This window comes from Miniopterus natalensis, chromosome 6 (assembly GCF_054644295.1).
Source record: "Miniopterus natalensis isolate mMinNat1 chromosome 6, mMinNat1.hap1, whole genome shotgun sequence".
NCBI classification, from domain to species: domain Eukaryota; kingdom Metazoa; phylum Chordata; class Mammalia; order Chiroptera; family Miniopteridae; genus Miniopterus; species Miniopterus natalensis.
Window position 1 is genome coordinate 70,957,121 of NC_142086.1, and position 20,439 is coordinate 70,977,559.

General features: G+C 36.5%; 1 protein-coding gene across 1 annotated transcript in view; it reads right to left on the reverse strand.

Moving 5' to 3' along the window:
• The window catches only part of SMC4 (structural maintenance of chromosomes 4), a 37,444-nt gene extending 26,142 nt beyond the window's left edge, over positions 1 to 11,302 (reverse strand). The window contains exons 1-6 of the mRNA XM_087818344.1: positions 11,209 to 11,302; positions 9,943 to 10,086; positions 8,872 to 9,050; positions 8,221 to 8,412; positions 6,538 to 6,714; positions 119 to 283 (exon numbers count right to left, since the gene is read on the reverse strand). Coding sequence (XP_087674470.1) covers positions 119 to 283; positions 6,538 to 6,714; positions 8,221 to 8,412; positions 8,872 to 9,050; positions 9,943 to 10,081 — 852 coding nt within the window. The 5' untranslated portion in view covers positions 10,082 to 10,086; positions 11,209 to 11,302. The remainder of the gene's footprint in view (positions 1 to 118; positions 284 to 6,537; positions 6,715 to 8,220; positions 8,413 to 8,871; positions 9,051 to 9,942; positions 10,087 to 11,208) is intronic.
• Positions 11,303 to 20,439: the final 9,137 nt, after the last annotated feature.

The following is a 20,439-nucleotide window of genomic DNA, read 5'->3' on the forward strand; positions in this document are numbered from 1 at the left end:
TAAAATGGTAAACATTTTTCAATAATTATAATCTATTATAATTTGAATATTTGATTCAGTAAAATTTGTCAATAAATGAAACATTCTGATTTACAACAAAAGTCTACAAAAGATTCACCTTCTCTCCTCTGTGTTCATTTAATATTTCAACTCTCCGACACAAGACTTTAATAGGTTCATTTAGCCGTCCAGAACCAATTATATCTTCTAAATATTCAAGCATACCCTCATCATGTTCAGTCTGGCCTTTTGGTTTCATCATAGCAATTTGCTCAACTTCACCCTTTAAAAGAAGTCATATTTCACACTCATTGTGTATGTTTAGCTACATCAATCTTAAACTGAAAGTTAGGAACAATTAGCAAATCCAATAGTTATGAACAAATAAATGTTGTAAATCAATAGTTTAGAGATGAAATAAGATACAAATAAAATGTTCTTTCCATTGATATTCTTAAGAGTTTTAATTTTACCCAAGGGGGTAAGAAATATATGTTTATACTCCCTTACATAAACTCTTATAGTATATACCCACATATACACACAGAGGCAAAGGAAGATTCCGTCTACGAAGTTCATTCAGTATAAATAAAACTATTAACTTTTCTACTAAGCAAGATTCAGCAAGGTTATTCATATAACCTACAATTCGATTACTGTGGCAACATTATCAATGTTAATATCATAATTAGAGCTCCTGTTTTAAAACCAAGAATTTTCAAAAAGACCTTTCATGGTTATACTGTAGTAGAAATCCTGTCTCAAGGTAGCTAGTATTATTAAACCTTCTCTACAAGTGCTGGGCTTCATAAGGATGTCTCAAACTTAATGTTCTAATTTTTAAAAGCAAGTCTATTAACTAGAAAAGGAAATGACCCATTTATCATGGTAATAGAAGAAACCCAACTGACTAAAAACTAAAGGTCCTGATATATGACATTGAAAAACTTTTGTTTGTAATCATTAGTATAAAAATTTGAACTATAATTAAGATCTTAGAATAACATCATGTATTAGTATTTATGCAGTTTAATTACAAACAAAAGAAGAAAGAAATCCACAATCAGTAGCCTTCAAGGCTGACTACCAGGCAGCCATTTAGTTTGATGATGGAGAAAATTTTGTCTAAACATGCTCAGACAAAATGTTGCAACTTTACTTCACAGTAGTCTGCTTGTTCTCTGTACAACAGAAGGGACAGGCAAGTAGAAAAAAACCCCAAACCCTTTATTTTAGAAAAACTAGCAAAGGCAAAAAAAAAAAAAAAAAAAAAAGGAAAAAATTTACACATTAAAAAGAACATATTACTTTCTCAATTTAAATATTTAAAATATTTATTTATGAGTGAATCCTAAAAATTTGGAGTAAGACTTGCTTATGACAAAGCATGTTTACCAAAAAGCCTCAACATAACTATAAAAAGTAAAAAAAAGGGGATAAAGTAATTTTTAATCTACCCATTGAAAAGAATAATTTTTAATATTTATACATCATCACATTTTCTACTTTGACAACATAGCAGCACATGATTATCAAATACAAAGTGAAATGTTTTCCAAAGAGCCTGCTTAGATTTTCTGTAATCTTCAGTATATATGAATCAGTGTTTTAAATAAATTAGTTTAACCTAAAATATGTATTTATTTACATTAAGTATCTATTTTATTCTGCTTTCAATGATCAGTTCTTTCCAAATATTTGCAGCAATAGTTTTAAGTTTTAGTCAAGATTTAAGCCTGGAAAAATGTCCGAAGCTTTGGATTACAACGTGGGTAAATTCCAGCCTTTGAAGAAGCTGAGTCTTACTCAAAATTTTTATCTAGGCAGGGTTTATCAACAGAGACACTACTAACATTTTGTGCTAGGTATTTCGTGTTATGGAGAGCTATGCTGGGCATCTTATGATGTTTAATAGTATCTCTGACCTGGAGCCACTAATGACAGTCGCATCTCCTCTCCCGCAGCTATAGTCCCCACAGCTACAATAGCCTAGACTGTCTCCACGAAAAACCACCCTCAGCTGAGAGCCATGGGTCTACTTGTTTAAATCTTAGAATTATAATACAAGTAACAAATAGCTAACACCTGATGTTAAAACTGTGCCATGAACTTAGATACCTGACTCAGATGGTCACATTATTTTAGTATATATTTTTCAGATAACCAAAAGTTGGAATTTAGTACACAGTTTACAGTGATACAAACATTCCTAAAGATATCATGCTTTTCCTGACCAAATTACTCGCTGAGGAGATGGAACACCTCTATTAGCAGACCGCCAGCTTTGGGTACAGTGGTTAGTTGTTTTTGGTTATTTGTTCCTCCTTCCTCTACCCCAATTAAAATGAAGGATATACAGTTATAATTTGATTTTATTCTCACAAGGTTGCCCACTTGAAAATAAATATTAAAGTGAAAGACAAGGACACTTATGAATCAAAATAGTTTCACCTCAAGTCCCACATAACATTGTTTTAGATTATTTTATTGTATGGCAATCAAATTTTTTTTTTTTACCAGTTATTATCAGATGAACACTATTGAATCGACAAGCTATTACAGCATTTAGGCCTCTACTTGTCACCTGACTGTTAGGGCTGCTATGGCACCCCAATGACAACCTTGGACCTTTCTTGTGGCTCTGCTCCTTGATGTCTTTTGCCTACTTTACCACCTGCTACTACTTGCTTTCTTGCTTCTTTTTCCACTTTGTGCCACTTCATATATAATCTGTGAGTTGATAGTCTGTGCCCACAGGACCACATCTTTATTCTTCAGAAATCTTACCTACCCCATAGGAAATTATAATAGTATCGTTTTAATTTAGGGCAATAAGTTCAATATATTTCAGAGATAATTTTAAAGCACCAACCTGATTTTAAAGTCACCCTTCCATACCAAGGCTCACAAATAGTGTTAACATGATGACCAAAAAAAAATGTTTCTTCAAGTAGCTACAATTCTAGCATCTGAAGCTGGCAAAGTTTTATAGGCCTCTATACTGTTACCTCTAGTTTCTACAGCTTATACATAAGTTCTTAAACACTTTTTGTTGTTGTTATTTACTACAGACTATATTTTAATATAGTCTGTATATTTTAACATATTTTAAATTATGTTAAACTATATCAGAGAAATTAAACTGTGGAATGTATGAATTGTGGTTTTTAAGAGTAACAGAAATAGCAAACATACTTCAAGAGAATATTTGTAACACAGAGGCTTAAATCTTAACTTATTGAAGTGGATGGATACTGTGACTTAACTGTGCCATTCTTTGATAATATAATTTACAGGGATACAATGTAAAAATCTAAGAGGAATGAATAGGTATGACACTCTTTATTCTTATTCAATAAAATCCAAATTTTTAGCAAAAGTACAAACCACAAGAACTCAAGTATATAGTTATAATAAACTGCTTCCCTAAATAAGGCCTAAAGATTCTTAAGATAAATATGGGTGTTTGCATCAAAATTAAATGGCTCAGAATTACTGAACTTTAAATTTTTATTTTGTATTAATCTTTTTATTTTCTCCATTTTCACTGTAAATTATTGTCCTTTATCTTATATCTCTTCTGGTTGCTTACGGATAGCCTGTTTTCTTTCATAGTTGAGGCTGTTGAACACGATACTTTTGGATAACAGAAGTATTATTGATAGGCTTAAAGACTAGAACCCAAATAGTCTGTGTGTCATGCCAGACTTAGGAGAACTATCCTGGAAAGAAAGAGATGGACAGGCAACAACTCAGACCTAAGTTAATCTAATCTCCAAATTCTTAAACAATAAGAAAAAAACTTGGTTCTTGTTTTAAATTTTAATTTAGGTTTTATAATATAAACACAAAGCATATGAAGTTAAAAAACTTTGACAAAAGTAAAATTGTGTTAATTGCTGTAGCTTTTCAGGTGTTTACAAAAAAACACTCCTGAGACAGTAATCATTAATGCAACCCAAGGGTTATCATTATTCTTCTAACCTTGAATGGAGCACATGCATCCAAACCAACTAAACCTAGTAAGTCACAGTCATCATGAAATGCTTTATAGAGCTAATAAAACCCTACTTGTTTGCACCAATAGTTATTATAATGGAACAAAAGCTCCCAAATCAGTAGTATGTAAATGAATAAATATATAAATATAGAAAGTATAATGGTCAATTATAATCTAAAACTTCTTGAAAGCATGTATATATAAGTGCCCCTAAGGACAAGAAAGGGTTTAACCATCTTTGTATCATTTATAGCATCTTAGAATACTACCTTATTAGGTACTCATTTGAGTGGTCAAATGATTAAATTTTAAATGGATCTAATATGAGAAATGCTTTCTTGAAGAATTTACTAAAACAACATAAACATTGTAAAAAAAAAAAAAAAAAAAAATTTACCCTTATGGACTTCAGTTGAACATGACCACTGGCCAGTCTATACATTTTATTCAAAGTAATCACGTATGTCTTGGATGGTGATATTATGTCTCCACATTTCCAACCTCCCAAACCACAGCCAAATTTTAAGATAAATGTTATTCAGAGGGAGGGAAAGTAATAAAAGCAACATTCTTACTTACCTTCAAATACTTTATATCTCTAGTACAGAAGTCTAAGATTTTGATAAGGAACTAAACAAAAATCCATAGAAACCACTGCAACTTTCCCTAACTTTAAAATAGGGCATCATTAGTTCTACCTAGTCCAATCCCTCTTTCTTCTTCCTAACAGGCAAGTTCCTAAAGTTCTTATAAGCTTAATCAAACAAAATTTAATCTGTTAACTTGGAAAGTTTACCTTGGTATTAAAAATGTTTAAAACAATTGTTAAGATGATATAAAAAGATTGAGATTATCATGAGGGCAAAATAGCTTAAGCATCTTAGGTACTTCAGAAGAACATATTTAATATAAAGTTGGCAATTTAAAGATTATTCTTATTTACTTTTTTGGGAAAGCTGTTACTGTATTTAGCTTCCTTTATTACTGAATTATGGAGAGAGGCTGCACAAAGGAAAAAGAATTACCCTTACAAGGGTTAAAATGCAGCCCAATTTATTTTGATGCCTTTGCTTATGTGTAAAAGTTTATCCCAGGATAATAGTAAATTATAAACAAAAGATAAAAACACAAGTATAGGTTCCTGCAAAATGGTATCATTTTCAAACTTAGTATTATAAAGGAACATAACTTTTTATTCATAGTTAACCAAACCCAATCTCAGAACGTAAAAGTCCATAAAACAGTTAAATTTGATTTTTTATAAACCCACAAAGCTTTAATTCCACACTTGTGTTAATTCAATCTTGTTTAAAAATATATCTAGAGCTGATTTCCCAACATTCTTTTTAAAATAAGTTTGGGTTATAGAAGTATTACAAATGTACTGTGCCTGGTAACAAAGGTATTAATATAGGTCATTTCAGAATGATTCTGGTTTACCTTGTACATACACCACGCATGTCTAAAAGCAGTATTTCCTTTTGAACAAAACTTTTAGTATCAAATAAAAATTCCCAACTTCGTGTAAAATCAATAGGACAAGATACTAAAGAATATTAGTGGCTATTTCTACACCACAATATAGTTTTAATTATGATACTCTTGGTGATTTTGGACAGGACACAAAAAGATAGCCTCAAGGAAAAAAAAATTTTTAATACATCTGATAAAGCTATGCTTTACACTAAAAACTTTTTAAAAAGGAAACACATAAAGAATAAAAAGAAGGGATTTTTCTTACAAAGCAATGCTGCTAGAATACATCCTTACTCAAAGAGAGAATACAGGGTTTCTAATAAAAATCAACTTAAAGCCAGGTACTTAATTTTATGCCCCTTTAAAAAAATTTAAGAGTTGTGATATTTCAGAATGAAATATCAGTTATTCTCTGATCTTCCAATACTGGTTCAAGTAGGACATCCATTCTAACCAAAACAAAAAACCAACTTGAGTAAGCTTTTAGTTAACCATTCTAAGTGTTAAAAAAGAGATTAAATTAAATTAGCTAGGTACTCAGGTAAATTCAGCAAACACCAAGTGTACAGAGTCTTTTCTCTTCTTTTTATGCTATATAATACTAGTGGAGATAATAAGAACAAAAGTAAAGGAAAATAACTAGTAGTAGATAATGAATCTCATTTAAAATGTTACCTGAAAGGGAAATACAAACAAAAATGATAAATAGTTGCTATATCCCTGTCACGCTAAAGCAGCACAATAATATTGGTGTTTAATATTTATTTCACTACGCCAATATTTACGTGCTGCTAGAGCGGAACAAGTTTGTCAGTTCATCCAAACATGAGCATCTGATGATGAAAATATAGTTTTGAATGAATTTCCTTAAATTTCTAGAGCAGCAAATAATGATTCGCATCTTGACTGTAGTATGTAAACCATGATGTGCTGCTACAGTACTTTAAGGCCTCAAAAATACAGGATTCATCCAACAGGGAAATTCCCCTAAACTTTATTGAAAAAGAAGGAAAAAAAAGTAACAGTAGTAAGAGAACCTCTAAAGTCTTTAATAAACTTACCTGCAAGATTAAAAATCTGTTATGGTCCAAGTCAATTCCATGGCTTCGAAGAAGATTTCCAACATCCTTAAATGTCTTCTTCTTCCCACTTATGTGATAGACAGAAGTATTATCTCTGTAGGCCGTCCTGGATACATAGAAGTTACTGTTAGGAATGACTTCATAATCATTCCCTTCCTGTTTTGAGGAAAAACAAAACCAGAAAACAATTGTTGGTATTTTGTCTGCTCCAAATTTTACTCACTTCATATTGAAACTAATTCTATGGATTAAAAATTTCAAAGAACATGCACATAAACTGGCAATAGTTCTCAGAAAGAACCTTCTTAGCAAAGAATACTTTTCAAAGTTGTGTGATTCCTTTCTCAGAGGTCACAAAAAACAAAAAGCCAAATCAAATAAACAAAAACAAAACAAAACACCCACCTCCAAACAAGCCTAAAAACATTTTACCGAGAAAAGAGTTGATGAAGGGGGACAAGAATCTGACTATATCCAAAACAAACTCACACAATTATATCACGTTGACAGATTAAATTACTAGTCCATTAAAAAAATTTGCAAAGGATGATTCAAGGAAAAAAGGAAGGCAGTAACAAGGTGATAACGGCTTAGTGTTTGTTTTTTTTGGGGGGGAGGGAAAAATACCATTAATAAAAGGTAAAAAGAATTGTAAAAAGTTGACAACTATATCCCCACATTTAAATAACCCAAATTAAAAAAAATAAGTGAAGTACAAAATCTACTTTATTAAAACACTTCCCCTTAAAAGCTATGCCACTTCGAAATTATGACTTAAAATTTACACAAATCAAATGTAATGGGCAATGGAACCAAATCCCATTTATTAGCGATCTATTTCCAATTCAAATTGTACAATAAAAACTTGAGACAAATTAAAAGAGATTCCACTGTGTAGATTTAAAACCTTTTATATTAAAAAAAAATTTAAAACAAAACCTACAAGCCAAGTCACATCCCTTCTCGTTGTTCTCTATATTTTTAGGTTCTGGCCAGTCATTTTTGAACCATGAATTTCCAAAGTTAATTATTAATCAGAAGAGAAAAAAACCTATACCAACAAAACCGTATAAATAATCTAAATAGACATTTTACCTATAATTGCCTCCTTTTCTAGAAAACAAACATATTAGCTTGACCCTTCTCCTGTTTTAAAAGGGTAGTTCAAACGGAAGCAAAGCCCTTTCACATCAGATACACAGGACTACTAACAACATTAAATTTCACGTGAACTGAAATAACAGAAATGGTAAAATTAGCTAACTATTACATTTTCAAGTTTAGGTAATTTATCTGAAGGCAATAAAAATATAACTTTAAAAATGAACCAAAAATTTATAGTAAAAGAATGCCTATTTGGCACTCAGAATACTAAAAACCACTTGATGTTTTATTCCAAAAAGGTGCACACTAACTACTATGAGCTACTTAAAATTAATTTCCCTGGCTAAAAATTTTAATATTTTAAGTTTAAAAGCTACCTCCACCACTCCTCAAAAAGAAAATATGGTCATGGAGGTAATTAAATCAATAATCTGTTCTGCTTTATATACTAACTTTTGAAACCAAATTTAAGTCAAAAATAATAAAATATGCAATGTACTAAAATACTTTGTATTCCTTACTTGAAGTTGCAAGTACTAAACAGCCAAAGTCTCTTACCTTATCAATTATCTTTTGAAAATGAACTTCTACAGTACAACTCTGAATATCCTTGTGTTCATCAGAATTGTGTATTAGTACTGAGAGTTTTTTAGATCTTATTTTTTGTGCTCGATAGCCAAACACAAAAAGCATAGAATCAATAACATTGGATTTGCCACTGCCATTTGGCCCAATAATACAGGAAAAGCGCTGCATAAAAAGGACAGAAAAAAAAATTAAAGTGAAGTTTAAAAGGTCATACTACTGATGTTAAACGGCTTGATTTTTTTAACTTGCAGCACATCTATGCACATCCAAAAGTTTTCATTGCTACACGATAACACAACTTGATTTCTTACTCCTGTCACAAGCTTCCACACTTTAAAAAATACTACATTCTAATTCTAATTTTTTACAAAATTCATTCTAATAGTAAAGAGAAAATACTCCCTTCAACCAAAAACTCACCAATTCTATTCAGTGAGAACTTTATAATAGGTTAACAGGTACTAAAAATAATTAGATAAAACAAAAGAGAATTTGTTGTTAAAAAGCAAAGAAAATGTACCAGGTGTGTATCAATCAGGATAAATTTAATAGTTACAAAATTGAAACATCTTGTAATAAAGACTCACTATCTTTCAATAGTTACTTAAAATGGTCAAATACCTTATGAAAAGGTCCCAGAATTTTTTCTCCAGCATAAGATTTGAAGTTCTGGTTTACAATATGAGTTATCATAAGTCGAGGAGCTCCAGCTTCATTGGTCATTGCTGGAGGCGGGGGAGGAGGGATGCTATTCAAAATCTCTTCTAAACTTCTATTATCAATTTCCTCACTTGGAGTCTCTAAGTCAGTTAAAGGCAAGGCAAGGGGGAAAAAAGCCTACATTAGTACAATTCCTTCTGAGAACTAGGGCCTGCTAATCTCTGGAGAAATGTTATTTAGGAAACCTGGAAATCTCTATTTTCCACTTAAATAGTATTATCCTAAGCTCACAGGCAGTGAGAATCTTTCATCTTGGTTTTATTTTTTTTTAAAGTGAAAGAAATGCCGACCGGCACAAAATTCTATAAAAATATACCTCTTAGGAGTCAGAACACTACATCCATCATGAACCAAATCTGGGTAAATCAAAACAACTTGATTCCCTGCTCTTCGCCTAATTCGGTGGTTACATCCTAAGGATCTAGCTCCAACTCTCTTCCTCTCTTTGAGCACCTGGAAACTTAACTTTGGACACTTCCGAGCTCCACTGCAAACTGTCACAGGCGTTTCATAATGTCATCCAATTACTAGACTCACAAATGCTACGGTGGTTTAGAGTAAATTATCATTTTCTCTTTAATCGCATTTTAAAACCACGGAAGTAAGGTTAGTTAGGGTCAAGCAACTTATATTAACATAGTCATGTTGATTCTTCCTGAAAAAAAGTTCACTGGCTATAGGCTGACCGTACCAATTTCCGCAGAAATAAGGCCATAAACAGAAATTCACAACTGAAGCCATTTACTCGCCCCCATCCCCTCCAGCACCGCTACACTGAAACTGCAGTCTTGTGTCTGAAAATCGCCAAATCGCTTTCTTGAGCTGGCCTACCCGACCCGCACGCGAACTTCAGACGTCAACTCCGCAGCCCCTCTCGTCCACGCTAAATAAAACCAGCCAGTCCTGGGTTGGGCGCGGACCCCTTGGGGTCCCCCCGCGAGCTTTCCCGCACAGTCTCGGCGGACTACTCACCTGCGACAGCAGGGGCCGGGCTCCCGGCGCGGCCGGGCGGCGGCTCGGACTCCGCGTCGCTGCTGGCGCCGTCCGGGGACTGCGGCGGCCCGTCGTCTCTGCGCCGGGCGGTGGAGGGCTGGGCGCCTTTACGGGGCATGGTCGCTGGGGCCGGGTGAGAGCAGCGAGTGAGCCCACCTGCCGCACGGCCACGCACGTTCCCCGCAGGATCCCGCGGCGGGACGGCTAAGCCTCCACCCCGTCCCACTCGGGGAAAAACTCCGTCCACCCGTTTCCAAGAGCCTGTTTTAAAAACCCTGCTCAACGCCAGCGGGTCCTCCAGAAAGAAGGCACAAAAAAACCTAAGCGCTAAGGAAGCGGGATTTGTGTTCTTAAGCAAGTCCTAAGCAAACGGGGAAACTAGACGTGCCTGGAAATCGAGCAACGATGGAGCAGCTGCTTAGGTTCTTTTTATTCTTTAATGCCCCACTCACCTCCGTCGCCCACAGCACAAGTGTATAGGTTTATCTGAATGTAATTTCTAAACGAAGTAACTTCCATACGCTGGCATTTACTAACATTCCCACGCTCCCGGGGCTAGGGATGCAAGCGCACGGACTTCGAGGAGTTCGTATTCGCTTCAGCTTCGAGGGGCTATTGACTCTTCCTAAAGCAGAAGGCTAACGGGCGGCTCGCAGCCCACAGTCCTTTCCCCGCCATTAGCCCTCGGCGCCGTGGACGGCTCGGGGGCTTCGAGGTCTCTCTACAGCCCGACTGGGAGGGCGGCTGGAGGCTCGGCGGAAAACTTCCCGCTTCCAAATCGGACGCCGGCGACGCCTGCTCCGGCTCAATCATCTGGGGTGCCCGGGGTTTGTCCCTCCGGGGCGCGCAGGGGAATCCCGTTGGATAATGAACTACGAAAGGTCACCAGTAAGGGCTAAGACCCGGTGACTAGTTTCTTGAGAAGAGAGAAGGGCAAGGGTCGGGGGAGACGCCCTTTCCCCGACAGACCCCAGAATTTCTGCGATCCGCGAGGCTCAGAACCCCTACTCCCACCACAAGCGACGCCCAAGTAGCTCAGAGAAGTGGCGCCCGGGAGAAGCGCGCGGAAGCCCCGACTGCCGGGGAGCGGCCGAGGGGGGAGGGGTGACAGCGAGAGAAACCTCCCGGCGACAGCCTCGGCGCAGACTTCGGCTGCTCCAGCTCAAGGCCTGTACTTTCCGGACGCGCGCGGACGGGGTAGGAAGTGAGAGTATGACAACCTGATCAGGAAAAGATGTACTTTACCTGCGGAACAGTCCACTCAGACCAAGGCTGGAAACGGCTGTATAAACCCCCCGCTCCTACCGGTGTCTCGGCTCCGGGTCCTTCACTCGAAAATGGCGCCTAAAATACAAACTCGAACGGAAATTCGTTACAAATGTGCGCAATGCTTTCTGGGAATCACTAATTTGAAAAAAAGTGCGGCGATTATCATCGCCATATTCTAGTCGCTTACACACATGCGCGAACTGCTGGATGGGGGGGAGGGCACCCAGGCGACGTGGGACGTTTCTACTAAGCGAAAGGAAGAGCGAAAGTGTTTTCCCCGGAACTTACGGAAACGGCATCTTATAAAAATATTACAAAAAACCCCGACAAGGCGAGTTTTGAAAGAAGAAAAAAAGTGAGTAGGGTTCCGCCCACAACTGGAGGCGGGGCTCAGTCGTCCAATAAAGTCCCTCAAAGCGAGGGCGGGCTCCCTGAGGGGCGGGGTCTCAGGCCCGCTCGGGTGACGCGCGGCGGGAAGTATCGCGGGAAGAGGGAGTGAGCGCAGCTCCTTCGAAGTCACTATGGTGACGGGAGGTCGGGAAGCTTCTTGGTAACTGGTCTGTGAGAGCGGTCGCCATCGCTTCCCTGGAACTTAAGGTAAATCTCTTCACCTTTGGACGTGGTGAAGAAAGGGTTTGGAAGTTGTGCCCGTCACTGGATCCCATCTTTCCTGCTTTGGGGGTGTGTACGGCGTGGAGCATCAGTTGTTTTCCGTCTCCCCTGGGGGCAGTGGGGCTCTGGACGTAGCTTTTGGGATGCAACGGAGGAAGCCCAGAATTTGGAGAAACCTAGGGACAGCAAGGAAAACGGAAGACCTGGATTGGTGAATGATTGTGTAGTCCACGTGTGAATAGCAAAATGATTTCGAATTATTGATGTTAGGTCGTTAGTGTCGCTAGTGCAGGGGTGGTGGGCTTTTGAAAGTCCGTCAGGGAAGGAGCCATTTGCCGACGTCATCTGGTTATCATTACAAGTATCGATCAGCAAGTATTTTAAAGTTTCTTTTGTATACTTCGCATTGTGCAAGGCATAATCTGGATTATTAAGCAAGTATTCCTGTTCCCAGAGAACTCAGTTGTGTTGGTGAGTTTTTAACCTGCAGTCTGTGGATCTGGTGATTGGTTATTGGGCTTCAGAGGAGTTCATAGCTGTACCCCCCTTCCCAAATTGTATACAAAATTTTGTGTTTGTGCATTTTTCTGGGGAATTAATTTTTCCAGAACTTTGATCAGAGTCTCAAACATGCTCTTAATCCCCACCAGGAAGCATTTATTCAGCAACTCTTATGTACTTGACATTGAGAACCAGGAGACTCTTTTTTTTAAAAAAATGTTGCACACTTAGTGCCTGGCATACTAAAGCACCAATACACCTGCTTTATGAATGAATTTATATTGTCATTCTAAGTAAGTATTATGACGCTTGCTCTGAGGAGCATAAAATCAGGTTCAGTAATTCTCAAAGTGGGGTGTGGACACTCACAAGTGTAAGAGACTGGTGCGGTTTGAATAAGCATTGACTTGATATTATTATATCATATTATTAATCACTATATTATATATTATATTTATTGTTTTCATAAGACAAACTACAGACAATAAAGCTGAAGGGGGAAAAATTGGCCCGTAGGCATACTAGGAGATAAAGGGATTCCCTCTGAGAGCCTCTGAAATCTTTTGGATTTTTGAAGTTTGTAAAACACTGCAAAACCTGAGTTGGAGAGATATCAACCATGAAAAAGCAAAGACTAGACCAAATTGAGTTGTGTATATGGGGAGAGCACAATATGGTAGAAAGATGTAACAGACAACAGAATCCCAAATCCCATCATTTTTTAGCTACATGCTTGGACAATTTACTCAATTTATCAATCTCTCTGAGTATTTATTTATAAAACCAGCATGTAATACCCGTCTCATAGGATTGTTTATGACTGTTCATCTAGCACACATGCTATAAGCATTCGATACTGTGCTAAGGATGTATAATGGAATGTCAAGTTAGAAGAAGGTTAGCTTATGAAGGGTCTTGAAAGCCATGTCAAAGATTTTAGATATGGTATGGAGGAGGCATCTATTAGAAAAATTTTGAACTAAGGAATGACTTGTTAAAAAATATAAAACAAAGAATTATGTGGGATGTGTTAAAGGCAAAAGAGACTGAGATCAGGCATTGCTTAGTTAGATTATTACGGTACAGTGCTCCATGTGGGAGGTGAGAAGTCTCTACATAGTAGAATGGAAAACATCCTGACACATTTTGGAAGAAATAAAATCTATAGCTTTTATAGATTTTAATGTACAAAGTTAAGAGTGTAAACCTTGAAAGTGAGACACCATTCTTTGTTTGAATCTTTGAATTAGTGATGAAGGGATAGGAAGAAAAATAAATCACAAATAAATCGTAGTTTTACTGCCTTTAATAATTGCTGTGAATAATGGTAGGTCTTGATGATTAATAAGAAAGAAATGTAATTTCAATAAATCAATAAATTGACTGACAGCTTTTGATTTAGTTGAACCTAACCATGACCCACTCAGAACAAAGGTTTTTAAAATACCCTTAAACAAGGTTGTATAATGAAGAAAAGACAGTCATAACAAACAGTTACAGAGTACACTTAAATCTAGAGTGAAAATAAGACACTTGGAATAAGAAGAGATGAGGGTCACAAGAAATAAAAACTTGGTTGGCATCTGCCAATACTTTGGATGCTTCTCATGAAATCAACACTTTCTAATTATAAAAAGAGGATGGCCCAATTGAAATAGACTAGGTTATAGTCATTTTGGAAAGTGTCTCATCTTTCTGGTCCAAAATCATCTACTAATAACCTTTATCTTTAATTTCAGGCAGACAGGGAAGAGAACCCTTACTTTTTACATTTTAAAAGTAAAATTGTACCCCACAGGAAGAAATAGGTTCAGGTAAAAGGTGGAATTAGAATTAAAATACACATTTGCAATTCTTTCTTTAAGTGCATGATTTTGTCGTTATTATATGTTTTGTCTGCCTTCTAGTGTGGTCACAACATTTCATAAAGTGAACTTAGATTGGGTAAATGTTTAAAAATATTAGTCAAGTTTGCAACTGTAAATACAAGGTATCCTCCCAAAATGTATACATATGTACATCCTGTATTTGAGTCAATTAGATATTAATTAATGAATCAAAATGAATAAATAGCCTGGCCCAAGTGGCTCAGCGGTTCAGCATCAACCTATGATCCAGGAGATCAAGGTTCAATTCGGGGCCAGGGCACCTGCTCCGGTTGGTTGTGGGCTCTAACCCCAGCAGGGGACGTGCAGAAGGCAGCCAATCAATGACTCTCTCATCTATCTCTCTCTCTCTCCCCCTCTCCCTTCCTCTCTCTGAAATAAAAAAGATACTTTTTTTTAAATGGAAAAAAAGAATAAATAAACATGAACTTATGTAAGTGATGTATAAATACTTAGAGATTATCATTCAAGATTAATAAATTGGATATAGACACAGGACAGATAGTAATGAATACCCCTCTGGATAATACAGGGTGTCCCCCCAAAATGTATACACATTTTGAATAATTATAAAGGCCGTGTTTGTACTTTGGCTGCATTTTCAAACTTCCAGTAGTGTTTTAGGATGAATTTCCTTTGTTCAAAGTGTATTCTGGCTGAAAAGAAACATCAGTTGAGCTATCAGCTGTTAAAGTGTGTATACATGTTTTTTGGTCACCCTATATAAGCCCCCAAGTACATTAACCTTGCTAAAACTCTCACCTACTTCACAGAAAAAAATAGGAAGCGAGGAAGCGGAATATTTTTTTGGGAAGGACCATTTTGAAAGATGAGTTTGTTTTTGTTCATGTCTGTGGGCTTTATTGAAAGATATATCAAATAGGCAGTAGCGGTAGAGAATATAGCTCAAGAGAGAAAATAGGATGAGAGAGTGTTATAAGGATAGTTGGAACACTAAAAATAGGTTAGGTTTTTAAGGTTGTGAGTAAAGAAGAAATAGCATCAGAAAATGTTAGAATCTAGGAAAAAGAAATAATTATAGTATTGTCTCTGGTAGGACTTTAGATATGTGACAGAAAACCCAATCCAGTTTGTCTTAAGAAAAAAAAAAATTGGCTTCTATATCCAAAAAATCAGGTGAGTATAACTGGACGGTGTTCAACGACAGCAGGATTTTGTTTCTTTGCTCTGCTTTGCATACCATTTACTTGGCATTATTCTCAGGCTCTACATAGTGGCCTTTGGCACCTCCAGGCTGTCTCCTTGCTGTGGTAAGATAGCTACAGTAACTTCAGCCTCAAATCTTCTAAAATTAAAGACTGGGGGTAAGGAGAGTTTTTCTTTCCCATCATTTGTTTGAATAAAAATTCTGGGCCATCTGTGAAACACAGTCTCTGTGCAAAGGGAATGGAATGCTCTAATTGGTTTAAGTCTGAGTCTCATTGCTGGCCCCATTTAAGCCACATGAGCTAAGAGTGATGGAGTCTGTGTTTCAAGGAGAAATTCTTTGTAGTTAAGAGTGAATATATGCAGAATTACAAAAACAGCAATTTGCAGTACAAATAGGTAACAATTACTAAGTTCTTACTGTGTTTCAGCACTCTACTGTACATTTTACATGTTTATCCCATTTATTCATCATGACCTGTGAAGTAGGTACTATTAGCCCCATTTTAAATAAGGAAAAAATAATGTACAGTATGTGGAAGATCAGTAGAATGGGGGGTCACTATAAGAAGGGGATCAAGTGTAGTAGAGACTGCAAAGAGAAGGAGAATGGTGATCTTAGGAAAAAAGAACATTTATTAGGTTTTTAAAGAAATGCATAAATGCATAAAGAAGAAAATATAATTGGGCCATAAACCTATCACTCAGTTAATTCTATAATGAATATATGAATGTATAAATAAATAAAATACTATGAACATGGTAAAAACTTCAAACAGTACAGAAACATATAAAATGAGAATTAAAAGCTTCCTTTTTCATCCCAGTGCCCCTATCCTCAAAGAGGTCTCCATTAAGCATCTTGTATATATTCCCAGAAAAACATTTTAGTATCCAATAACTTAAATATACATCCCTTTTTATTTACACAAAAGGGATTGAATTATATAATATTGCTGTGTACATTTTGTCATTTAACATATTATACACATCATTCTATATCAATACATACAGATTCATCTCATTTTTAAAATAGTTGCGTAGCACTCTAGTATATCAGTTGAGTGTGATTGTTTTATGCTAGTGATAAATTAAAAGGATGAATTAAAGATGACTACTTATTTTTAAATCTGTGGGTCACATGGTTTATTGGCTAGAATAGTAATAAACACCCTGCATTTATTAGGATACCCTGTAAAAGGATTATGGATATAGCCAATAAAAATATCTAGCTATAATGATAACTAGAATTGCAAGGAAATGTAAATATCACTGCGTATACCTACTCTTTAGCAAATGCATGTGGAAATTAGAGTGGAGTGGGGGTTGGGGGTCTTTTGTAACTGAACCCTGCTGCCATTTGAAAACCTGTTTTCTTTCGTTGCTGTGCCTTTGAGTCTGTCCTTGGAAATGAGCCTGTCATGCAAGAGAGCTCTTGTGTGGCTCTGTGACGACCAGCTGTGTCCTCTCCCTTGACTCCAGACTTCCATATCCAACTTTTCCTTGAATTGTCCATTTGGATGCGTAATAGGCACCTTGAACTTAACATGTCCAAAACAGAATTTTTTATATCATCCCATCCAACATGTTCCTCCCTCAGTCTTCCTCACCTCAACTCTCTTCTACCTGTTGAAGCTTCAGAGTCTTTTATTTTAAATCCTCACCCAAGGATATTTTTTTTCCATTGCTTTTTCAGAAAGAGTGGAAGAGTGAGAGAGAGAGAGAGAGAAACATTGTTGTGAGACAGACACATCTATTTGTTGCCTCCCTTACTTGACGAGACTGGGGCTTGCAACTGAGGTATGTGTCCTTGGCGGGAATTGAACCCAGGACCCTTCAGTCCGTGGGCCGACATTCTAATCACTGAGCCAAACTGGCCAGGGCCAGAGTAATTTTTTATTCCTCTTTTTCTTAAACCCAGTTCATCAACAAATCCTATGGAATCTTATTTCAAAATATATTCAGAATGTGACCACATTGTATCAGTCATACCACTACTGCCTTCATCTCTCTTCCAAATTATTGAAATCCTAACTAGTCTCCCTGCTTCCAGTCTTGTTCATCCTTGCTCTTTTTTTAAAAAAATCTAAATATACTATCTATACCAAAAATTTAAATATACTGTCTATACTGACTTATATTTAAAAATATAAATATATAAAAATATTTATATTTAAATATACTATCTAAAAATATTTAGATAGTATATTTAAAAATATAAGTCAGATCATATCACTTCATTGCTCATAACTTCTGTTCATTCAAAAGAAAATCCAAAGCTTTTATTGTGGATTTTCAAGCCCCTACATGATCTGCATCCCCTCTATTCTCCCCCAGTTTCCTGTCACTCCACTCACTCTGTATTAGCCGTACTGGCCTTCATGATCTAACTTAGCCTTAAAAGCATTGCTGGCTGCTGTGTTTAGAAGAGTTTGAAGGGGGTAAGTGTAGGAGTAGGAAGATCAGTTCTGGGGTTACTGCAGTAATCAAGGCAGGGGATGATGGTGGCTTTGGAGTATGCTGGATGTGCTGAGAAGTGGCCAGATTTGGAGTATATTTTGGTAGTTGGACTTTCAGGGTTTGCTGAGCACATTTTTTCCTCTTAGGCCCCATGAATGTTGGCCCACACTAGACTGTAGACAACTTACAAATGATTTTTGGTAGCAAAGGCATAGTTTCTCCCATGTGCTTCCTTTACAAAGTTGTGAAATAGATCAAGTTATCTATACTCAGGAAACTTTCTTTTTATTATCTCTCCACCCTCCCACCCCCACCCCCAATACCATTGACTAGTTAGATCCTTGGTAACCAATGCCTTTGGGCAAATAAAAACACCTCAGTGCAGCCCTCAGGCAGCTCTGCGCTTCCCAGAATTAGCTATGTCCTAATACTGCTTTTTCATTATTCCTCTGTTTATCCTCACATCATAATGTACATACCTTTCATGCAAATGATCTCAGCTAAATAGGATGTATGGGGCCCTGACCTGCTGACTCAGTTGGCTGGACCATTGTCCTGTTCACCAAAAGGTGGGAGGTTCGATTTCTGGTCAGGGCACATACCTGGGTTGCAGGTTCAATCCCGAGTTGGGCGAGTATGGGAGGCAATCAGTTGATGTTTCTTATATTGATCTCTCTCTCTCTCTCTCTCTCTCTCTCTCTCTCTCTCTCTCTCTCCTCCCTCCCTCCCCCCCCTTCCTCTCTCTGCAAAAAAAAAAAAAAAAAAATCAATAAAAACATATCTTTGGGTGAAGATTAGAAAAATAAATAGGTTGTATGGGGAAGATCTTTCTGAGCAAGGGAGAATTTTCCCAGTGTTAGAATGGCACCTTCCTCTTTCTGTAATTCCTTGGCACCTTGTTTCTGAATGGTTGCAGATTACTTTCTCATAAAAAACATACTGCTTTTACTATTTATGTGAGATTATGATTGCTTTTGGTGAGAAATTATTCATAATTATTGTGGATTTCATGTTTGAGGTATTTTGATCTAGGTTACATCATGTCTTTGTCAAAGATCTTTTAAGTTTCTTGTTGTAATTTTATATTCAGATTTTGTATATATTTTCTTGTCTTTTGTGTTGTCATTTCCAGAAGCAAGAATTATCTTTTATTTTTGTAAAATTCTTATAAGCTGGGTGAATTTGACTTACTGTGAAAAAGCAGAATTTTATAAATGTATTTACTCTTTTTTCCTTCTCTAATTGGAAGAGGTCTGACAGAAGGGAGGAAGGAATTTTAAGAAAAATGTTGAAACTTCTAAGGACCAAAAGTGAGCCTGTTAAGTGTGCGGGTGAGAGATTGTGTTCTTTCTCTGGCTGTTATACATAGTTTCATACTTTTGATGTTGAACAGAAATCTTCCTGAGTGAACTAGAAGAGATAGAAGGCTTTTTATACTAGCTGCATATTGGCTGACCATAAAACTTTAGATATTTTTTTGTGGTTTTAACAACTTTTTCCTCCCTGTCTAATAAATTTATGAGTAGAATAAGTGAAAAAGGTGCATTGAAATACAGCTGTGTTTAGCACCTTGCTGATCTAAAAGTCTTCCTGGATTAGGGGGAATGAGAAGTTATCAAAGGGAGGCCTGTTGAATTCTTATCTATACTCAGTACATCCTTTGATGTAGTTAGCAGTAATTTTCTACTTGGTGAGGAGGATTTTGTTCCTTTAATTACACTTTATTTATTTTCTTTTTAGGTTAGAGATATTACTCAGAAAGAATCCTGTAACTATAAATTGAACTCAGACAATTTAGCATTCTCTTGATTTGTATTTTTTGGTGACCTGGTTATTTGGGGGAGTGTTACTCTTCTTTTTCTAAATGTTTATTTGTCAATAATTTTGTGATTTTTATATAACTTTTATAAGGGATTTATTACCTCTGCCTAAATAACTCGCTTATTTTTCACACTGCCACTATGGCAACCATAACTGTTGGGGCAGTTTATCTATCCCTAATAGACTATAAACCTCAGATCGGACCACTAGGTTGATGTCATAATATTCCCATGTGGGTTCCAGAATTAAGGCCCTTAATATCTTAGCTCTCCATCACATTTTGGGCATTTATTCTAATGTATTCAATGGGAACAACACTGATTTGGCATTGAGGGGTTCCCAGTTTACAGAACCTTTTGATTTGACCTCAGGATAGCTTTTGGAAATTATTTACCTGACCAGATTTAGTGGTGGTCTGCACTTGTAGGACTGTTTCAGGCAGGGTGTAGAGAACCTCTGGAGTCCAGTCTCTAATCACCCTTTGGCAGGATTAGCACACAGATTAGTTTTCTTCCTCTTTCCACGTCTTTGATACCAGCAGGATTGAAGATGTGTTTTAGTGTCCTTGGAGCTAAGATGTTTTGCTTCTATATTTTTTTGTTCATGTGTTTGTTTTTAATGCAGATTTTATATTTTCCCCCTAACTTTTATTTTTACAGTGAATACAATCAAGTAGCATTTTAACATTTTGCTGGAAAGTGGAAGCATGAGACTGAAGATATCTCTTTTAAAAGAACCAAAGCATATCCTTTTAACACTT